The sequence below is a fragment of the Rhinatrema bivittatum genome, chromosome 1 (assembly GCF_901001135.1).
Source record: "Rhinatrema bivittatum chromosome 1, aRhiBiv1.1, whole genome shotgun sequence".
In the NCBI taxonomy this organism is placed as follows: domain Eukaryota; kingdom Metazoa; phylum Chordata; class Amphibia; order Gymnophiona; family Rhinatrematidae; genus Rhinatrema; species Rhinatrema bivittatum.
The window spans coordinates 700351131-700374699 of NC_042615.1; the positions used below are offsets into that span (position 1 = coordinate 700351131).

General features: G+C 45.2%; 1 protein-coding gene across 2 annotated transcripts in view; it reads right to left on the bottom strand.

Moving 5' to 3' along the window:
• The window catches only part of LOC115075437 (zinc transporter 5-like), a 166454-nt gene that overhangs the window by 13230 nt on the left and 129655 nt on the right, over positions 1 to 23569 (bottom strand). For both annotated transcript variants that reach the window (XM_029575807.1, XM_029575816.1), the window contains one exon: positions 13004 to 13232. In XM_029575807.1, coding sequence (XP_029431667.1) covers positions 13004 to 13232 — 229 coding nt within the window. The remainder of the gene's footprint in view (positions 1 to 13003; positions 13233 to 23569) is intronic.

The window sequence follows — 23569 nt, forward strand, 5'->3', positions numbered from 1 at the left end:
CCGCTGTGCAGGACGAACAGATGGTCCGTCTTTCGTACGTCTTGTGTCACTTCCAGATATCTGGGCAGCAATCTGCCGATGTCGAGATGGCGTAGTAAACGCCCTTCTTCAGATTTCTTCAAACCTGCCGTGGTAGGCAAGGATATGGTTTGGTTAAGATGAAACTGTGAAACCACTTTCGGTAGAAAGGAGGGAACCGTCCGAAGATGGATAGCCTCAGGAGTGATTCTGAGAAAGGGATCACGGCAGGACAGTGCTTGTAGCTCAGAGATGCGGCGTGCTGAACAGACAGCCAGCAAGAACACCATCTTCAATGTTAGAGAACGGAGAGACAGGCCCCGAAGGGGTCTGAAGGCGGATCCCGCGAGGAAATCCAAAACAAGGTTGAGATTCCATAAGGGCACAGGCCACTTCAGTGGCGGACGAATATGCTTGACTCCTTGCAGGAAGCGAGAAACATCTGGGTGCTTGGCAATGGTCTTGCCATCCCTCCTGGGACCATAGCAAGACAGCGCAGCCACCTGAACCTTGATGGAGCTGAGGGAGAGACCCTTCTGAAGTCCATCTTGCAGGAAATCCAACACAATAGGGATTGTAGTCGTATGTGGATTGGTGCCATGAGTGTCGCACCATGCTTCAAATACTCTCCAGATCCGAACGTAGGTGAGGGATGTGGAAAACCTGCGAGCTCAGAGGAGTGTACCAATCACGGGCTCCGAGTAACCTCTTTTCTTCAGTCTAGCCCTTTCAATGGCCAGACCGTAAGAGAGAATTGAGCTGGATCCTCGTGAAGGATGGGACCTTGACGTAGAAGGTCCCGGAGAGGAGGCAGAGGAAGAGGCTCCCCTGCCAGTAGTCTTCTCATGTTCGCGTACCAGGGTCTTCTTGGCCAGTCTGGTGCCACTAGAAGAACTAGGCCCCGGTGTCTCTGAATCCTGTGGATGATGGCGCCCAGCAGAGGCCACGGAGGATATGCGTATAGCAGAGTCCCTGGAGGCCATGGCTGAACCAGGGCATCGATTCCGTATGAGAACGGATCGTGCTTGCGGCTGAAGATCCATGTCTGGAATCCCACAGTGATCCACAATCATCTGGAAGGCTGTGGGTGACAGCTGCCACTCTCCCGGATTTAGGCTTTCTCTGCTGAGGAAGTCCGCCGTGGTGTTATCCTTCCCGGCAATGTGGACGGCGGAGAGGTCTTGAAGATTCACCTCTGCCCAAGCCATCAGTGGGGCGATCTCCAGAGATACCTGTCGGCTTCTGGTTCCGCTCTGACGGTTGATGTATGCCACCGTGGTGGCGTTGTCGGACATCACTCTGACTGCCCTGTTCTTCAGTCGGTGAGCAAATTGAAGGCCCGCCAATCGGACTGCCCGAGCCTCTAAACGGTTGATGTTCCACGTTGACTATTCTCTATTCCACCGCCCTTGCGCGGTGAGTCCTTCGCAGTGTGCTCCCCAGCCGCTCAGGCTGGCATCTGTGGTGACTAGAGTCCACGTGGGTGATGACATCTTCGACCCCCTGCTCATGTGGTTGGACTGCAACCACCACCGCAACTGGGTCCGTACACTGGCTGGCAGAGGAAGGCGCGTGGAATAGTTCCGCAAGCGGGGGGCTCCAGCGAGAGAGCAGGGAGTGTTGTAACGGTCTCATATGGGCCCTTGCCCAAGGTACCACCTCCAGGGTGGATGCCATGAGACCGAGAACCTGCAGATAATCCCAAGCCGTGGGCCGACTGGCTCCCATCAAGTACTGGATACGCTGCTGAAGTTTCAACTTCCTCTTGGCAGTGAGACTGACTGTGTCTGCCCGGGTGTCGAACTGTACTCCCAGGTATTCCAGTGACTGGGAAGGCTGTAGGCAGCTCTTGCTGAGGTTGATCACCCAGCCCAAGCTTTCCAGAAGGGCGATCACTCTGTCGGTTGTCCGATAGCTCTCCTTTCGAGATTTCGCCCTGATCAGCCAGTCGTCTAGGTAGGGATGGACCAGGATTCCTTCCCGCCTGAGTGCCGCTGCTACCAGTACGACCACCTTGGTGAAGGTCCGCGGTGACGTGGCCAACCCGAAGGGCAGAGCCCGAAACTGGAAGTGGCGTCCTAGAACTTTGAAGCGTAGGTAGCGCTGATGATCCGGATGGATCGGGATATGCAAGTAGGCTTCCGACAGGTCTAATGCCGTGAGAAATTCTCCTGGCTGTACTGCGGCTTTGACGGAACGTAGAGTTTCCATACGAAACCTCGGGACCCGTAAGTATCGATTGACGGACTTGAGGTCCAGTACGGGCCGAAAGGTGCCCCCTTTCTTGGGTACCATGAAATAGATGGAATAGTGTCCAGAATTCACTTCCCAGGCAGGTACTGGGATGATGGCTTTCAAGGCCAGGAGCCTCGCCAGAGTAACTTCCACTGCCGCCCTCTTGTGTGTGGGACAGGAAGATTCCACAAACTTGTCCGGAGGGAGACGATGAAAATCCAGATAATACCCCGCTCGGATGATGGCGAGGACCCACTGGTCTGACGTAATCTCGACCCATCTGGGGTAGAAGAGGGTCAACCTGCCCCCTATGGCTCCGTCCCCCAGATGGATCGGCGGACTCTCATTGGGAGGCGCGGCCGGAGCCCGGGCCTGCTCCCCCCTTGCGCTGCTTGGTCCGAAAGGACTGGTTCCTGGTCGGATGACGAGGTGCCTGGTAGCGACTCCTATAGGGAATGAAGCGCTGAGAGCTTCTACCCCTGGAGGTCCTAGGAAAGGCGCGCTGGTTCCTTCTGACCCGATCTTCCGGCAGTCGAGGGACTGGAGAAGCGCCCCATGTGCTGGCCAGTTTATCAAGGTCGCTGCCAAACAGGAAAGAGCCCTTAAAAGGCAATCTGGTGAGGCGTGTCTTCGAAGGCGCATCAGCTGACCATTTCTGGATCCAGAGCTGCCTCCTGGCAGCTACGGAAGATGAGATCCCCTTGGCTGTCATTCGGACTAGGTCCGATGCAGCATCCGTGAGGAATGAGAGAGTGGACTCCATGTCTGCTGCTGGAGCGTTGTTCCTGACCTGTGACAAACAGGCACGGCGTCACCACTGTGCAGCAGGTCGCAATCTGCAAAGATAAAGCCGTCACCTCAAAAGTCTGTTTCAGAATGGTGTCCAGTCGCCGGTCATGAGGCTCCCTGAGGGCCGCCCCCCCTTCAACTGGAATGGTAGTGCGCTTGACCACAGCGCTAATCAAGGCATCCACCTGAGGGCACGCCAGCAGCTCCTGGATAGCTGGCGCCAATGGGTACATGCCCGTCAGGGCCCGACCCCCTTTGAATGCGGCCGCCGGCGCAGCCCATTCTAAATCGATCAATTGCTGTGCCGCTTGCAAGAATGGAAAATGGCGGGCTGTAGGATGAAGACCTTCCAGCAGGGGGTTCTGCGCAGTGGGCACCGTGGCGCTGGGACCTGTAATATCCAACTCCGCCAGGCACTGAGACACCAGGTCCGAGAGATCCTCCTTAGGGAAGAACCGCCTCATGGTTCTATATGGCTCAATCCCTGGGGGAAGGTCCCCCTCGTCCAGGAGTTCAGACTCGTCCGGTGAAACCTCCTGGTCTGACTGATCTGGACTGTCCAGCGGCGGGAGGTCCCGCTTGCGATAAGGGCGTGAAGGTCCAGGAACTGGATCCACTGGAGCCGCCACCACAGTGGCAGCCATAGGCGCAGGCACTACAGGGACCGCCGAAACAGCAGGAACAACTGGAACCGCAGGGCCTGGACGGGATGCCGTTTGCATCTGTACAAAGGCATGAATCCCCTTAAAGAGGTCCACCCAGGAAATTGAAGCAGCCTCTAATCGCCGGGGTACAAGATCCCCCGGGATTCCCTGGGACCTGTAATATCCAACTCCGCCAGGCACTGAGACACCAGGTCCGAGAGATCCTCCTTAGGGAAGAACCGCCTCATGGTTCTATATGGCTCAATCCCTGGGGAAAGTTCCCCCTTGTCCGGAGTTCGGACTCGTCCGGTGAAAACTCCTGGTCTGACTGATCTGGGCTGTCCAGCGGCAGGAGGTCCCGCTCACGATAAGGGCGTGAGGGTCCAGGAACAGGATCCGCCACCGCAGCAGCCGCCACAGCAGCCGCCGCAGTCGCAGCCACCGCAGGAACCACAGGAACCGCAGGAACCGCAGGGCCTGGACGGGAAGCCGTTTGCATCTGTACAAAGGCATGAATCCCCTTAAAGAGGTCCACCCAGGAAATTGAAGCAGCCTCTAATCGCCGGGGTACAAGATCCCCCGGGATTCCCGATTGGTCGAGACTTACCGCTAAATCTGGGGTAGCCCCTGGGGAACTGTCAGCAAACCGTGGCTGAGACAGGTCCTGGCCCGAGGTCCCGCGGCCTCCTCACATTGGGCACATAGGGAGTCAGGCTCATCACTTTGCGTGGCTCGAAGCTGGTATGCAGAGCAGAGGCCAAGGGCTTTAATGCCTGAGGCCGGAGGTGCCCCCGCTGAAGATGCTGAGGCGTTCTGTTCCATTGAATATGCGGCAGCAAAGTGCGCTTAATACAACAGGCGCTTAACAATATGCGGCAGCAATATGTGCTAAATACACAGGCGCACAAGAATAATATGCGGCAGCAATATGCGCTTAATACAACAGGCGCTTAACAATATGCGGCAGCAATATGCGCTAAATACACAGGCGCCCAAGAATAATATGCCGCTCAATATATTTCAGTGTGCATTCAGCAGGAAGCGGGTAACAATACACGCTCAACAGTGTTCAGTATGCTCTCAACAATAATCAGGTAGCAATACACTCTCAATGTCATTCAAAAAGCTCACAGCAATAAGCGGTTAGCAATACACGCTCAATAGTTGTCAGTATGCTCTCCGCAATAAGCGGGTAGCAATACGCGCTCAATAGATTTCAGTATGCTCTCAGCAATAAGCGATTAGTAATACACGCTCAATAGTGTTCAGTATGCGCTCAGCAATAAGCGGTTAGCAATACACTCTCAATGGCATGCAATAGGCGTTTGAGCAATAAGCAAATGCACACAAGGAGGAAGAGCGCTTAGTCATAGACCTGCGCCTATCATGGGCGCTCAATACCTGAACAAGGCCACAAAATGGCGGCCTCCACGGCGTACCACGCCACCGATCCTCGAGTCCTCGGAGACCAGAAAGAAAGAGCCGTACACCTTACCTGATCCTCGGCGCTTCCCGGCTGGAACCCGGGCGGTCTCCAGCTGCGGGGGGAGAGGGGAAATACCTTCACCACCGCGTTTGAGGATATGCACCCGCTGCCTCGTCCACACCGGGACCGAGGCGCCTCGTATGCCTCACCCGAACCTCGCCCAGGGGCTGTGTCCCTGCCGCGATTCGGCCACCGGACCGAGGACTTAGACCTCCGGGGGATCACGGAAATCACCCCGGGAAGCTCAACTGGGGGAGGGACCCCCTGGGTATCACCGCAGGAGTGCGGGGCTCGATGTTGCAGAAGTTTTGAAGTAAGTAGATTTGGAAAACACGCTCAGCAAGCGTGCAGGCTCTCCAAACTGCTTTGGAGACGGAAATTACTAAGTTGCTACGCTTACTGTGGGGGTATATATACACCCGTGCTGACGTCAAATCCGTCTCCAACTGCTAGCACGAGCATACTATACCCATTTGTTCTGAGTCCATCTGGCTACACGCCAGGAAATTTGAGTTTATTGGTATTTCTTGTTGAGCGAGGTGTTATGTGAAGTTGGATCGTGTGGAAGAGGGCATTGTCGTCTGCTTTGTGTATTTCGTTATGAAGTAAGGTTAGAGACTTATATATGATCCTTTGTTCGATCGGCAACCAGTGAAGACTTCAGAACCGGAGTGATGTGATCAAATTTCTTTGTGCCGGTGAGAACTCTGGCTGCCGCATTCTGCAACAATTGAAGTGGTTTTAATGTTGATTTGGGGAGGCCAATTAGGAGTGAGTTGCAGTAATCACGACGAGAAGATTAGAGATTGCAGGACAGTTCTGAAGTCTTGGGGGAATAAGAGAGGTTGAAGGTGTTTTAGAATATGAAGCTTGTGGAAGCCTTCTTTTGTTTTCATTGTTATACACTTTTTGAAGTTCAGATCATTATCTATCCATATACCAAGGTCTTTTACAAAGCTCTTCAGATGGATTATGGTGTTATCAATTTGTATATACGGCATTGTGGTTATTTGAATGGAGTTGTTTCTATTGATGAGGATGCATTCAGTTTTGTTCATATTGAGGCATAATTTTAATTGGTTTAGAAGATTTCTGATTGAGATGAGGTGGTTTGTTGTAAGGTTGATGGCATCTTCGATGGTGAAGGTTATAGGGATGAGTAATTGGATGTCATCGGCGTATAAAAAGAATGTAATGCCAAGGCTTGAGATAAATTGACAGAGAGGGAGTAAGTATATGTTAAAGAGGGTGGCCGAGAGGGCGGATCCTTGTGGTACTCCAGTTTCAAGGGGACAGGGTTCGGATGATTTATTATTCAGGGTTACTTTGAAGAACCTGTCGGATAAGAATGAAGAGAACCAGTCTAAGGTTTTGTCGGATAGGCCTATATTTGCAAGACTTGAAATTAATTTTTTGTGATCAACTGTGTCAAAAGCCGCAGAAAGATCAAGAAGGATTAATAGGTGGTTTAATTTGTCAGATTCTCTTATTATTTTGTTTGATAAATTGAGTAGGAGGGTTTCGGTGCTGCGGTTCTTTCTGAAACCGTGTTGAGAGGGATGAAGAATGTTGTAATTTTCTAAGTGCTCGTTGAGCTGTTTCAAGGCTGCTTTCTCTGTCATCCTGGCGAGTAATGGAAGGTTTGAGATAGGCTGGTAGTTATTCAGATCTTTTGGGTCCAGGTTCTTTTTTTTCAAAATTGGGGTTATTGTTGCTGTTTTTAGGATTGCTGGAAGTTTTCCCTCTTCAAGAGATTTGTTAATTATGGCAGTTAAAGTTGGGGCTATAATATGAGACATTTCCTTGAACGAGCAGGTTGGGATAGTATCCAGTTCATGTCGGGCTGGGTTAATTTTTTGTAGCATCTTTTCTGTTTCAGTATTTGAAATTGGTTCAGAGGTTAGCCAGGGTGTTACAGTTGGTAAGTCGGATGGAATGACAGTAATTGCAGAGTTTTTAAAGGAGTCAGTTATTTTGTTTATTTTATTCCTAAAGAAGATGGCAAGGTCTTGACTTAGGTTAATTGCATCTGCAGTGGGGGAGTTTTTGCTGTTTTCTTCTATAAGGTTTTTGACTATGTTGAAGAGGGAGTTGGATTTATTTGTTGAGTTTTTTATCTTTAGGCTATAGTAGTTGCGTTTGGCGTTCAGAATCATTTTCTTATAGTTGGCAAGTTGCGTGCGGTATCGCTGCAGGATTGCTGGGCTTTTGGCTTTGGACCATTCTTTTTCCAATTTTCTGAGACTGGATTTCACAGATCTGAGGTGGGAGTTAAACCAGGGGTTGTTTTTCTCCCTGTTTTGTTTTATGGATTTCAATTTTTCGGGGTTTATTTTATTTGCAGTTTGTTTTGTAAGATGAAACCAGGATTGAGTGGCGTTGTGTATATTGGAAAGGTCAAGGTTCATTAGTTGTTTCCCCAGTTCCTGTTGAAGAGTGTCAGGATCGAAGGGGGGTCGGTATTTGAAGGAAATTTGTTCCTTTGTTCTTGTTGATTTGTTGTTAAGAACTTGTGTATTGCATTGTATTAGGTGGTGATCTGACCATGGAACAGGCATATGGGAGATTGTAGAGTCGAGGAAGTATTGATTTATGAAAATTAAGTCCAGCGTGTGGCCTGCTTTATGAGTGGGGTTGTTTACTAGTTGAGCGAGGTGTTATGTGAAGTTGGATCATGTGGAAGAGGGCATTGTAGGGTTTCCATCCTGAAGTGAGGAACCTTGAGAGCCCTGTTGACCAGCTTGAGATCCAGGATCGGCCGGAAGGAGCCCTCCTTCTTGGTGACTACGAAGTAGACGGAATAATGGCCGAGCCCTTGTTCCATCACTGGCACAGAAAGAATGGCTCCCAACTCCCGAAGCCGGTCCAGCGTCTGTCGCACTGCATCCTGTTTCTTTAATCCGCAAGGGGAGAAGACAAACCGACCTCTGAGAGGTCGAGCAAAAACTAAAGCGTAACCGTGTTTTAGAATATCCAGGACCCACTGGTCTGAAGTAATTGTGGCCCACTCCTCGTAGAATAGCGAAAGGCGGCCTCCTATCTGGGGAATTGAAGAGCGGGCCGGCAATACTTCATTGCGGAGATTTAGCAGAAGACCTTTGGGCGAGGGCGTCTCGGCTGATCTTTGACCCCCCGAAAGGAATGAGACCAGGACTGAGATTGCGACGATGCAGGCCTGTGGGGTACCGGCCGACCCTGCTGAAAGCGCCATTGTCCTCTGAAACGGTTCCGTGGAGAGCTGTAAGTCATGGAGCTCAGAGGATAATCTTCCGGTAACTTATGCAGCACCTTATTCTCCCCGAGTGATTTGATGAGTTGATCCAACTCCTCCCCAAACAGCAATTTACCCTTGAAAGGGAGGGAGCCAAGTTTAGACTTGGAGGGGGAATCCACGGCCCAGTTTCTGAGTCAGAGGAGGTGTCTGGCTGAGACTACGGACACCATGGACCTAGACAGCACCCGGAGAAGATCATACATCGCGTCTGCACCATACACTATGACGGCTTCCAGCCTTTCCGCCTGTTGTGCCTCCCCTGGAGTCAATTCTTGGGCGCCAAGCAGTTGTTGGAGAAACCGGAGCCCTGCTCACTGCATCAGAGAGCTACAGCCAGCAGCCCGAACTCCCAAGGCGGACACCTCAAAAACCCTTTTCAAATATACCTCAAGTTTGCGGTCCTGCAAATCTCCAAGGGCCGGCTCCTCCAATCACTGGAATAGTAGTCTTCTTCGTGACTGCTGAAACCGCAGCATCCACCCGTGGTACTTTAAGCAGATCCAGGGAGTCCTCGGGAAGCGGGTACAGCTTGTCCATAGCTCTGCCAACCCGCAGAGAAGCCTCCGGAGCCTCCCACTCCTTGGACAACAATTGGAGGAGCATAGGATGAAAAGGAAATGTCTTCAAAGGGGGCTTGAGTCCCGCCAGGATGGGGTCCCCTCTCATCGGTGCTGTGCTGGTACCAGGAGCATCCTGGGGAGCCTCAATGTCTAACTTGGCCAAGACATGCGAAATGAGCGAATCCAGCTCATTGCTCTGGAGGAGGACTTGAGGATCATCTCCTTCGACTTGTGCCGGGGGTGCAGAGTCAACCAAATCCAGGTCCACCGCAGGGACCGGCAAAGGTGGGTTAGGACCAGTCGAAGAGAAACTGGCTGTACCCTGGAGGACTCCAAGGGAGCCACTGGCCCGGCAGAGCCAGGGTCTCCTGGAGTCTCAGCTGAATGCGGCGGTCTCAATCCCCATGGTGCCCCTCCAGAGTCCGGGAAATCCCCCAGCTGCCCACTTAAGCAGGAGGGGGAGCCAGAGCAGCATCCTGGTGCTGATTGAGCCTGGCCAAATAAGCACTATGCATGAGCAGAATGAATTCTGTGGAAAAAGGCTCTGGAGAAGGGGTGGCCGAAGGGGGGGGGGGGGGGTGAACCGGGGGCGGCTCTGAGCTGGGGAGGTTAACCGGATTGAGAACCGGAGGAGAATGAGTCTGCTCGGGGGCTGAGCCAACAGGAGACTGCGCCGGAGGAGGCAACTCCAGATCCAAAATGGCCACCGTTCCTGCGCTGGACGGGAACGGGGCTGTCCTCCTCAGAGCTTGGTGCGCGTATGAGCGCAAAACTTTCCGCCCCGGTGGGCTCGAGGTGCCCTCCCCGCCAGGGAGGCACAGAGCACACAAGCCTTCCCGGGAGAGCTGTGCTCTGGGCTCCCCGCAGGCACTTCATCACATCGAATGCGGCATGGAGGTAAGTAAGAGTAAGCAAAAACCTCCGAAAGAGCTGCCAGCAGCCGGGGGAAGGAGTCCTGTGCTGCTAAGTAACTTAGTCGACCCGTTCCTTTAAGGGAAGACCCATAAGTATATTTTCTTCAAGCCAGAGGAATGCCGCGTCTTGGAAGCTTAGAGGCTACCCCGAGGAATCGGCATCTCAGGGCAGCGGGTCGATATCGAGGGGGAGAGGTTGGACTACCAACTTCACCCCTAAGGCAGCAAAAGTTACTTCTGTTAAAGGAAAACTTACAACTTACCCCAGGGACCAAAAACAGCAATAAAGAAAAGCAAGAGACTGGTCTGCCACTGAAAGAAAACCCTGCCTGCAAGCCTGCAGCAGAGCAACCAAAGCAGTAAGCCAAAAACGTTTTTTTTTTTGTTTTAGATAAGATCCATCCAAATAAATAACTCTAAGGAGAAAAAGAAATCCAGAAAGGACTATTCTCAGAGAAAGAAAACTGGGGAACAGAAGGAGCCAACTGCCATCCTGCTGGAGTCAGGGAAATACTGAAGGTTTACAGAGGGCACACCAGTTATGAGGGACCGCCCTCTCAGTTTTTGCTCTGACTCCACCTGCTGGAAGGGGGAATTAGCCCACTGTCTGGATTGATCCTGGTACGTACAGGGAAGACAGTTTATCATAGAACGACATATATGCACTGCATATATTTCTAGTTGTCAGAATAAATTCAGTTTTTATTTACTTTGTTTTATTTGATATACATCTATAAGGACTCTTTCTTGTCAAAGATTTATGCATATGCAGCTTTAGTCAGCAGAATCTAGAATGCCAGAAACTGGTTTAACTTCTACAATGGAATTTTTCTCATTTCATTTAGAGTGGAATATTCAAAGGTCTACTTATTCCTGTAATTGGAATCTGAATGTTTTAAAGGTTTGATAATGATTTCAAGTTAGCAGAAATATATTTTCGGATCATTTCACTGTACTATGTTCCAGGGCAGTTCACTATGAAGCATGCATTTTAATGTGAGGCGGAATATGGACTGCCTCAAGGATCTGTACTGCAACCTCTTCTTTTCACCATGTTTCCAAATGATTTATGTACAGGCGTGAAAATACCATAATCATTTTTGTTGATGACATTACGGTTAATTGTAGAGAAAATAATCCAACAAATACTGAATGATGCACAGGAACTTCGTTAAGCTGAGGGATGGGAGCATTTAATGCACCTGGAGACACTAGAAAGACTAGAGATATTTACCATGGACAAATGGAAAATAAGGGGCATATAACAACACTGTGTACATATTTTAGTTATAGTGACCGGATAGCTCTATGTGAAGGAGAAAAGGTTCTGCCTGTCCTGTTTTACCCCATCTACTACATGCAGGGAGATGTAGTTATATTAAGATTATTTTAGGTAGTTGGCTAGATTTCTGGAAGATCACTGTGACATGAAGATGGGGGTTAGCTATTGATCAAAACAGGTTCCAATAATTGATAAATGTGGATCTCTCTCTCTCTCTCTCTATATATATATATATATCACATCTTAGCACAGCATAAGATTAAGAATTATTAAAGTCTGAGACACTGTAGCACACTGGCTCTGGCTGGTACTGATGAGCTGAGATAAGGTGGGAGACAAGACATTTGGTATCTCTAACAATTGTTTATCTAAGAGATAACATTAATGAGGGCCAGTAAGCAGAGACTAGCCCAGGACACCTTGGTCCGGGAGAGGTGGTTGTCAGCGGGTTTGGAAAACAGATGCTCAAATTTACGAGTGTCTGTTTCCCTAACCAGTACACAGCCACGGATTAGGAAAATGGACACTCGTAAAATTGAGTGTCCATTTTCCTGACCCGCTGGCACATTTTTTTAAAATCTTTTTTTTTTTACCTATTGGTTCCTCAGATTTAATATTGCTATGATATTAAGTCGGAGGATGTACAGAAAAGCAATATTTTCTGCTTTTCTGTAAACTTTATCGGGCTGCTCAGAAATTAGCACCTGCCCTTTCTGAGTATAAAATGTGTGAATTGACCGCATATTTTTTTTCTGTATCCTGGGCGAATGACTAATAGCCTCTACAACATGCATTTGCATGTGATGAGCGCTATTAGTTTCGGGGGGGATGGACGCGCTATAAGGGGTTGTAGACACACGTCCAAAACGGGTTAAAAAGTGCACTCAGCTGAGCGCACTTTACAGTATTGGCCTGATAGTCGGGCTATAGATCTATTGTAACTGAGTTTTAATAGGCATAGCTTAATGAGCTGCGGATGGCCTGGCTAATGTCAGAGCTATGAGTGTGAATCAAAACATCTAACTTCAGACTCTGGAGTTCCCGGCATTGAATAGCTTTCTGTTTTTTTCATGAAAATGCTATCTCGTAGACAGGAAGGCCTATGAGTAAAGTATTTTCCTGTATAAACTCTTTCTTTATTTCTGTTATTGCAATAACTGTCTTGATTAATCTATGTAATGCTTATGGTGATACAGTGTGATTATTGCTGATATTTACTTTTGATACTGTCTTTGCTTATAAAATTTTCTACCAATTCATATTTAGTAAACTGAGTTTTGCTTTTACAAGATTGTATGTGTGTTCTATGGCGTAATATATAACCACTCAGCCTAACTTTAAACAGTAGTGATTTTTTTTTTTTTTTAGAAATCATTTGGGAAACCAATACATTTCCTTACATGCAAGGAAGCAAAATCGGAATTTTCTCTGCTTGTTCCCGTGGACATGGAACTACATGGCCACTCTAGTTTTAGAGGGCTTTGCAAAGATTTAATTGTGAGACTGTTCCAGGTACATGGAACTGGAAGAACAAGAGCACAATGAAGTGTGCAAACTGATCAATAATAAAAAATTAAAATCATGGGAAACAGGTTGGCAGGAGGTAAGGTTCTGGAATAGTCTACCATCAGCTCAGGAAATTTCAATACAGATTTTTTAAATAAACATATTCCTAGCTGATAATAAAAAAGTACAGGAAGTCAGAATGACAACTATCAGCTGAACACAATTGATCAAAATATTGTATTTTTGCAGTCTATAAACAATTTTGCTAAATTGTATTACACAAATAAAACTTTACCTTTCATGTTAGCATTCATGCCTCCTCCATGTGAATGTCCATGACCATGCCCATGGTCACTGTGGGAATGTCCATGTCCATGGCTGTGCCCATGGTCACTGTGGGAATGTCCATGTCCGTGCCCATGGTCATGTGATGGGCAGCCTCCTCGGGAAGCCCCATGGGAATGGGCGTGACTAAAGGCACAGATACCAACAAGGTTTACTAGCAGCCCTCCAACTGAAACTGGCTATCAAAGGGAAGGAAAAAACATTTTGAATGTCATACCCAAGGACTGCTGTTTAATGAAAACTAGCTACACAATATCATCCAGAACAAGCTTAATTCATATGAACTGTAGATGAAAGCAAGGCAGAAAAATCTTTGCACATAAAATGAACATGTCTTAAGACTCTTTTGCTTTTACCACCCCTCAAAATAAGCACTAAAATGCCACAACCTGGAACTGTCCCCAGTTAAGGAGGCATTTTAAATTTCAGTAACCAAAAAGGTAAATGAAGTTTCAAAAACCCCTGCAAGAGCATAAAATAGCTCTCAAAACAAGGAAATAAATTATTTCCTTCATGATTTGCAGGCTTGCTTTAGGTAGAGGAATTCACTTCAGAGCCTGGAACATGATGTTCTCTTGGTCTAGATCAAGATTCAGTGTATAGAGAAAGAGAGTTTTTTTATTTAAAACTTCTTTTCTTTTCTTGAGGCTATACATCTTAGAGCTATACACTCTTCTTTGTACTATCTGACTGTATAAATGTTTAGAAATGGTTTTGACTTATGTCTTATGCATTCCTAAGCAGGCTTTGCCATAATCATTTGGATAGCAGGATGAATTAGCTACGACATGTGGGTTGACTTTATCAGATGGCATCAAACGAACCCCTCTCTCTCAACTAAGTAAAGCTTTTTTCTCTACTGAGCATGTGCAGACGTTTCTACGCAAATTCTGCCTCATGAACACCTCAGTCCATTTTTCGAGCTTAGTTTAGCTGAGTAGTTGATTCTCCAAAGAGGCCAGTGGGTATTAAGCATGGATAATTCATCCTGCTGTCTACAGAGTACCTAGTTTACGGTAAACAAACTTGCTTTCTGAAATGTGAGTCCCAAGCTGAACTGCAGATCACTTGCTGGATAAGCAATCTGGTTCCCCCATGAAGAGTGGATTACTAAACGATCAGGATGCGCAAAACTGCTTGTCCAAATTTATGGTCGCTTCTTGAGAGACTGTCCACAGAAGTGGGACATGAAGGTATGTACTAATGACCAAGTTGCAGCTTTATAGATGTCTTCTATAGGAATGATCTCAAATAAGCAACAGAGATCGCCATCGCCCGCTCTTATTTATTTAAGCGTTTTATATATCGTCGTTCCAAAAGAAGATCACAATGGTTTACATTATCAGCATTCATATTCTTGATCAACAATTACATACTGTGTGGCAGCATTCACATTCTAGGTTAACATCATAACAAATACATATTGATGGGCTTTTACTGGTTCTGAAATCTGGAGATCAGACAGACATAACAATGGGCAATACAGTCCACTAGCCAATTCAACATAATATGTTTAGCCACTGCCCTTCCCATCCTGGTGAAAAGCTTGTCAATGTGGCTGAGTTCTTGCAAACACTAAACTATAGCCCTCTTCCAGTCCAAGGAATGAAGGGTTTTCTCACCCTTGTGCACATGCGGCTTTGGAGAAAATGTTGGTAAGGCTTAAGGCTTCATTGATGTGAAATGCAGAAACAACTTGTAGGAGAAACTTAAGGTGAGTGTGTAGCACCAACCTATTGTGAAAAAATTGCAAATAAGGCGAGTAAGAGACTAGGGCTTGCAACTCCTTGACTCTCCTCACAGAAGTGATAGCACTAGAAATACCAGCTTCCAGATGAGGAACTTTAGCAGACTAGACTCCAAGAGTTCACATGGATATTTCATCAACTTCGCATGGACAACGTTTAAAATCCCATAGAACTACAGGCCTGGAGACAGAGGGTTTTATATGCCATAATCCTTTTATGAATTTTGAGACCAATGGATGAATGGAGATTGGCTTTCCATCTATGTAAGGACTGTAACCCAGACCTAATGATGACAGAGAAAACAGGTATTGAAGAAGGTCCTTAGGATGGCAATCAGATGCATCTAGACATGATGACTGACACTGAGTGAGAAACCTCTTTCACTTAAAAGTATATGCCTGCTTGGATGATGGCTTTCTTGCAGAAATTGAAATATCCTCTACTTCCTTGGGTAGTGCACATGGAGAGATCAACAAGTGCTCAATCTCCATGTCGTCAGGTTGCGATGTAGAAAACTTGGATGACGTAGGTGGCCCCTCTCCTGGGTGAGGAGCATAAGAACATAAGAAATTGCCATATTGGGTCAGATCAAAGGTCCATCAAGTCCAGCATCCTGTTTCCAGCAGTGGCCAAGCCAGGTTACAAGTACCTGGCAAGTACCCAAATATTAAATAGATCCCATGCTACTAATGCCAGTAATAGCAGTGCTATTCCCTAAGTCAGCTTGAATAATAGTTTATGGACTGTTCCTCCAGAAACTTATCTAAACCTTTTTTAAACCCAGCTACACTAACTTCTCTAACCACATCCTCCGGCAACAAATGCCAGAGCTTAATTGTGCATTGAGTGAAAAAGAATTTTCTCTGATTTGTTTTAAATATTCTACTTGCTAACTTCATGGAGTGCCCTTAGTCTTTCTATTATTTGAAAGAGTAGATAACCGATTCACATTACCAGTTCTAGCTCTTCCATGATATCACAGACCTGACAGGACTAGAATGGGTAAATGTGGATCAATAGCACGGTCCCCAACTGGAGGATGAATTAAGAGTTGAACCAGGTATGAGAACCACACTTGTCTAGGACAGGTTGAAGTGACGAGGATCATTTCTGTTCAAACCTGTAATACCTTCTGAATTGTCCTGGTTACTAAAACTAGTGGTGAAAAAGCATACAGAAGACTGGTATCCCATTTGAACAGAAAAGCATCAGGTGTGAATCTGAACTTGTTTGGGGGAAAGAAGGGCAGAAACTCTTTTTTCCAATTTATCTCTGAGGCAAACAGATCCATGGCCAGTTGACATCACAGAGAGAACAGGTCAATTGCAATGCCCTAGTCCAATGACCACTCGTGTGGTTGGAAAATCCGCCTAAGATGATCTGCTGGTATATTGGACATCTCTGGGAGGTACGGCCAAGATACTAGCATCCTGGGCATAGAATCCAGGAGCCTGTCCCAGCCATTTGGAACAAGATGCCCACTATCCCATAGAATCCAGGAGCCTGTCCCAGCCATCTGGAACAAGATGCCCACAGACGTCAGACTAGAACCATGCCCTCTAACCTTCCGAAAAAAACTCAAGACATGGCTCTTCCTCCAAGCCTTCTCCTAACTTACATATCCAGCAATTTCTTCACCAGACCAGACACTGATTCCTAACTAAACACCCCTCCAAGTTTAGGCATTATACTTATGCCTCTCTTCTTTATATTATTGCATTATCTAATTTATTCAGTTATGCTTCCTATTTCTCCGGCTATCCTAGCCCTCCATGTTTAAACCTCCTTGTTATATGTAACTTTCGCCTCTTGTTAAATGGTTGATTATGTTATACCCCTTGTTACATGTAAACCGATCTGATATGAATTTCTTTCATGAAGGTCGGTATATAAAAATGTTAAATAAATAAATAAATAAATATAAAGTATTGATGTTTGTTTGAATTAGAATTCGTTCGCTTTGCAGAAGGTGAGCAAACACCTAGAGAGAATAACAAATTGCTTGCAGTTCCAAGAGATTTATCTGACAGCAGCACTCGGTTAGAGACCACATCCCTTGAGTTTGATAGGGGCCTGTGTGAGATGTCTTTTGCCAGTGTTATCTGCTATAGGAGGATTCTCAGGGGAATGCCCAGTTTAAGAATGTCTGATCTCAACCATCATCAGGATGGCTTATTTAATCTGGCTGTTACTTGATAGGATGTGTCAAGGGTGCTTGTAGTTGGGCCCACTGTGACCAAAAAGCCCACTGGAGAGGTCTCATATAATGACAAGCAAATTGTATCACATGGACCACGGCTGCCATGTGACTGAGGATAACAGTGCTGAATTAGCCATGGTTCAATTCCCGTGAATTAAAATCTTCACCAGAGTTCAAAGATGGAATGCTCTGTCTTCTGGGAGGAATGTCTGTCCTTTGACTGAATCTATGCAGGCTCCTATGAACTGGATCCTCTGAGTTAGATTTAGGCTCGATTTGCTGCAGCTGAGGAAGAACCCCAGAGACTGAAATAGCTATATTGCATGACCCAGTGATACCAAGACTCCTGCTCTGGAGGAACCCATCATCAACCACTCATCCAGGTACAGAAAAACTGATATACCCTCATATACTGCTATCAATGCCAAGCATTTGGTGAACACCTTTGGGATTGTTGATAGCCCGAAGGGTAGAATTTTGTATTGATAGTGCTGACTGTCCACTCTATAGCTAAGTGTGGACCGACAATGAAAATTCAATTGCCAATGAGAACTCGTAATTTGTAACTATCGTTAAAATTGTCCTTTGAATCTGAAGATCGGAGGGTGCGCAATGTGATGATGATCTTTAAAAAGGGCTCCAAGGATAATCCAGAAAACTGTAGACCAGTGAGCCTGATTTCAGTTCTGGGAAAAATCATAGAAACTATTCTAAAGAATAAAATCACAGAACATATAGAAATGCATGGTTTAATTGGACACAGCCAGCATGGATTTACACAAGGGAAATCTTGCTCACCAATCTGCTATATTTTTTGAGGAGGTTAATAAACATGTGGATAATGGTGATTCAGTGGATACAGTGTATTTGACTTTCAGAAGGTGTTTAACAAAGTCCTCCATGAGAGACTCCTGAGAAAAATAAAAAGTCATGGGATAAGAGGTAATGTCCTATTGTGGATTGCAAACTGGTTAGAGATTAGGAATAAATGGTCAGTTTTCTCAATGGAGAAAAGTAAACAATGGAGAGCCTCAGGGATCTGTATTGGGTCCAGTGCTTATATTTAGAAATGATCTGGAAAAAGGAACGACAAGTAAGGTGATATTTGTAGTTGACACAAAATTATTGTAAACCATTGTGATTCTACACATGGAACAACAGTATATAAAATGTCTAAATAAATAAATAAATAACTATTCTGAGTACTGAAATTACAAGCAGATTGTGAAAAATTGTAGAAAGACCTTGCGAGACTGGGCATCCAAATGATAGATGAAATTTAATTTGGGCAAGTGCAAAGCAATGCACATAGCAAAAATTAACCACATTAAAGTTAAAATAAGTTAGGTTTCATATTAGGAGTTATAACATAGGAAAACGATCTGGCTGGCCATCATCATGGACAATACTTTGAAATCCTCAGCTCAGTGTGCAACAGTGGTTAAAAAAGCAAACAGAACGTTAGGAATTATTAGGAAAGGAATGGAGAATAAAATGAAGAATGTCATAATACTTCTGTTTTGCACCTAGAGTACTGTGTGCAATTCTGCTCGCTGCATCTCAAAAAATATATAGCTGAACTGGAAAAGGTAAACAGAAGGGCAGCCAAAATGATAAAAGGGATGGAACGGCTCCCCTATGAGAAAAGGCTAAAGAGGTTAGGGCTGTTCAGCTGGAAAAAAAGACAGCTGAGGGTGGATATGATAGAGGTCTAATCAATCATGAGAGGAAGATAAAGAGATAAATAAATTGGTTATTTACTCTTTCAAGGAATACAAAAACTAGGGGACACTCCATGAAATCAGTAAATAGCACATTAAGAAAAGGGTACATGGGGGTAACCTGCATGGAGCGGCAGCTACTATCTGTAATAGAAGGCATGGGGATTGCTACCCTTAATCAATTAGCTTGCATAATTTTGATGCAACTGCAGCATCACTCTCCACTTTGATAGCGGGTGGGGGGAGGGGGAGGGAGAAGGGAAACTGAATTCAGACGACAGCCATCACTGGGGCCTTGACTTTTACGGTCCGGGATACTGATACACAGATATTATGGAAAAAGTACAGGACTACTTCTATGGCCAAATCCAAAAGCAAAGCACATTCAAGCAGCATTGCCTGAATTATCAAGAAGGCTGCTCATCCTGTAAAAATGTTGCTAGCAGTAATTCTTTTATGGGTTTGATAGTTACTTAGTTTGATTGTTAATATTACTCCCCTTAACATAAGGCTTGGGGGAAACCTGCACAGAGCAGCAGTTACTTCCCTTAACAGAAAGATGGGGATATCCTGCATGGAGCAGCGGTTATTGCCATGGGAAACTTACTAGGCAGACTGGATGATCTATTTGGTCTTTTTCTGCCATCATTACTATGTTAAAACAAATTGGAGAAAATTCATTTTTACTCAACAGACCATTAAGCTCTGGAATTCATTGCCAGAGGATGTGGTAAAAGCAGCTAGCATAGCTGGGTTCAAAAAAGATTAGGAAAAGTTGTTTCAGTTCATAAATGTTATTAACCAGATAGACTTGTTAAAAGCCACTATTTATCCCTGGGCAACAGTAGCATGGGATTTATCTACTGTTTGAGATCCTGCAAGGTACTTATGTCCTGGATTGGCCATTGTTGGAAACAGAATACTGGACTTGATGAACTCTCAGTCTGATGCTCATCCATGCTCTCTTAAAGAAAGTTTACCCATTAGTCAGTTTTTTTCGTTTCTGGAGACTTTGCTCCACGAAAGAAGAATATAAGACTCAAGCTAAGCGTTGGGCAAAAGATTTTTGTCACGGGGATACCCAGCCACATGTATCAGGAGGTCTTATTTAAGGGCCAAATAAACAGAGAGAGTGGTTTTTCCTCCCAACGGCAAAATTCAGATCGTTTAACATGTGCTGTTCCTTTTTCATCTTCTGCACACCATATTACTAAATGGGCACATTTTACAACTCCATGAGATCTTTAAAGATCCACCACTTATTTCCTATACCAAAGGCTCCAATTTGAGAGATTTCCTGGTTCCTGTCCCATAACCCCTGGACACACATTCACTTCTACAGGATCTCACAGACCTTGCGGATTGGGCACTGTATGTTACAGTGCTATGGACATTACATCGTACATTCCATCGGCCTACAGGATGATTACTTTACGTCAACATACTACATGCCTCTCAACAGGAGTAATCGATGCAATTGAATATCCATGAAAAAAATATTATATAGGAAAGATCAAACAATCGGGCCGATACAGTAAAGTCCATCGGAGCGCACTGTACTGTATCGGCCCGAACGTTATATAGGAAAGACTACAAATTTTAACAGACAGTGCATGACGGCTCCACTGGTTTCGCATTGCCTAGACGCATCACATGAATTTGCTCAACTTCAATTTTGCAGTCTGCAAACGTTTACTCCACGATGGCTGGGAGGAGATTTCAATTTGAAACTTTTGCAATCTGAACAGAAATAGATATACAGACTACAACCTATGGGACTGAATTCTGAACTGGACTTCAGTGTTTTTCTTTGAATTGTTTTTATAACATTTTTTCTTTACAATGTTCATCTATAATGTTTTTGGTTTGATTATAAAAAAATATTTTCTCCTTTTTTCATTGGTGGGTAAAGGTCGGCCTCAATATGGGTATGTCCTGTCCTTAGGTGTTATGGAGTAGGTGATCTTTGGGTTTTGCCACCATGAGATGATGGGTTTTGAATGAACTTTGGTAATCATTATCCATTTTGCAATCAGTGATGTCATTCGAACTTTGAACTCCCATTGGTTGTTTCAAAAATTTCTCCGACGATTCAGCTCAGCGTTTGCTATAAATTCAGCATTTAAATGGCAGCAGCCGCTGTTCCTCTTCCCTTGAGAGTGTTATGAGACCCTTGGTCCGGCAGCTATGGTAGAGATCCATCCACAAGATGAGTATTTTTTAATTATTTGAAATGTTGATACTAATCGTTTTGTTTTTTATTTATTTTAGACAATGATGTATGAGTCAATTGATTTAATCTGGTGACATGATTGAGATGCTCCTGAAGAAGCTTTTTTTGCGAAACACTGGCCTATGTTATTTATTTATTTATTTCGGATTTTTATATACCGGCATTCTCAATACAAGTATCGAATCAGGTCGGTTTACATAGAACAAAACTGTCGCAATAAAGGCGTTACATTAAACAGTGTTTCTTAACATATGAGTAACATATAACATATCATATAAAAATATAAATAAATAATACAAATTTAAATACAAATTTAAATATTACATAGACTATAATAATAATAATAACTCGTCAACAGGACGTGGATAAATACAAAGGATTTTTAAGGCATGAGTATATATCTTGAATAATTGGAGGGGTAGTCTAAATTGTGATATGTGGGTACATAGACCTTGTTGCTGTGCAGAGTCCGAGTTGTGCATGAGTAAAAGGAGACTGATGAATCAGAGAAGGAGTCTTAAACAGGTGTGTTGTTCAGATCTGACGTGGTTAGATCTGGAGGGGAGTATGGCTGATCGAGGATCTGATGTTGGACTATTTTTCTCTTTGACCGGTGTCGGAGTGATCTTGTGATTCTGTGTAGGCTTGCCTGAAAAGCCACGTTTTTAGGTTTTTCTTAAAAGTTGGATGACAAGTCTCTTGGCGAAGATCCGGCGGTAATGAGTTCCAGAGGGTGGGCCCGGCTGTGGAGAGTGTTCGTTTTGTTCGTTTGGTTTTGATCGGGGGAGCATATAAGGAACCTTTGTAGTTGTGCCTGATGGGTCTTTGTGAAGTGTGAGGGCGGAGTTGTGAGTTTAGATTTAGGTGGGCAATGCCCATGATATCCTTGTGGATCATTGATAAAGTCTTGTAGGTGATTCTAGCTTTTATAGGAAGCCAATGAAGGCTGTGAAGAATAGGTGTTATGTGGGCTCTTTTATTTGTGTTAGTGAGTAGTCTCGCTGCGGCATTCTGCACCATCTGTAAAGGTCTTGTGGATAAGGCTGGAAGGCCTAGCAGTAGAGAGTTGCAGTAGTCCAGCGTAGACAGAATTATGGACTGGACTACTAGCCGGAAGTCACTGAAGTGAAGAAGAGGTTTAAGATTTTTTAGCACTTGGAGTTTGAAATAGCATTCTTTAGTTGTGTTGGTAATGAAGGATTTAAGGTTGAATTTGTTGTCGAGACGCACCCCCAGGTCTCTGACGGAGGTGGAGTGGTTAATAGTTAGTTTTGAGAATTGTGTAGCGCTTTGGGAGTTGGTAAGGGTATGGTTTTCGTCAGGTGAGATGATGAGGATTTCTGTTTTGTTTGGATTGAGTATGAGGTTCAAGCTGGATAGCAGGGTGTCGATAGCTTGTAAGCAGTTGTTCCAATGTGCCCAAGTTTTTTGCAGTGATTCTGTGATGGGCATGAGGATCTGGATGTCATCTGCGAAAATATAATGTTTTAGCTTGAGGTTAGAGAGTAAGTGGCAGAGTGGAAGCAGGTAAATATTAAAAAGCGTAGGGGAGAGAGATGATCCTTGAGGTACTCCTCGAGTTGATTTGATAGGATGCGATTCTTCATTATTGATTTTTACTTTGTAGAATCTGTTCTCCAGGAACGATTGGAACCAGTTATGCGCTTCTCCTTGAATTCCTATATCGGATAACCGTTCGAGTAGGATGGAATGGTTGACTGTATCGAATGCGGCGGATAGGTCAAGAAGAGCAAGGAGGTATGGTTGTTTTTTTTCGAGATTAAGAAGGATGGTGTCGGATAACGATGTTAGAAGTGCTTCAGTGTTTTGTGATTTCCTGAAGCCGAACTGGAAAGGGGAGAGAATATTGTTATCCTCCAGGTATTCCGACAATTGCTTGTTGACGAATCTTTCCATCACTCTTGAGATCAGGGGAAGGTTAGCGATAGGGCGGAAATTTGCAGGGTCGTCCGTTGAAAGGTTTGGTTTTTTTAGTAAAGGTTTTAGAATGGCTATTTTGAGTTGATCTGGGACCTTTCCTTGGGTTAAGGAGCAGTTGATGATGTCTGCTATTGATTTAGAGATGGTGTTAGGAGTCGATAGGAGAAGATTGGAGGGTATGGTATCCAGAGGATGAGAAGATGGTTTGAGCTTCTTGAGAATAAGTTCGATTTCCAATGATGAAGGAGTTTCGAATGATGATAAGCTGTATTCTTTGTAATGTGCTGAGGTTGTCAGCTTTGGTACTGTTGTTTGTTGGTTGGAGATTGGCTTAAGGAGGTTGGTGATCTTTTTATCAAAGTAGATTGCTAGTTCCTCAGCTTTGTTGGCTGCTTGTTCATCTGGAATGATAGGTGGAGTGGGTTTTGTTAAGGAAGATACAAATGAGAATAGAGCTTTTGAGTCCAGTGCAAAGTTGTGGATTTTTTTTGCAAAGAAGTCTTTTTTGGCCTTTAGGATGGCTAATCTGTATGTGTTGAGATGGGATTTATAGTTTAGCGTTGTGGTGGTGGAAGGAGACTTGCGCCAACTGTTTTCTTTTTTCCGAAGTTCTTGTTTGAGGGTTGGAGTGTACCACGGTTGTCTTTTGTTGAGCTGTGATCATTGTTACTCT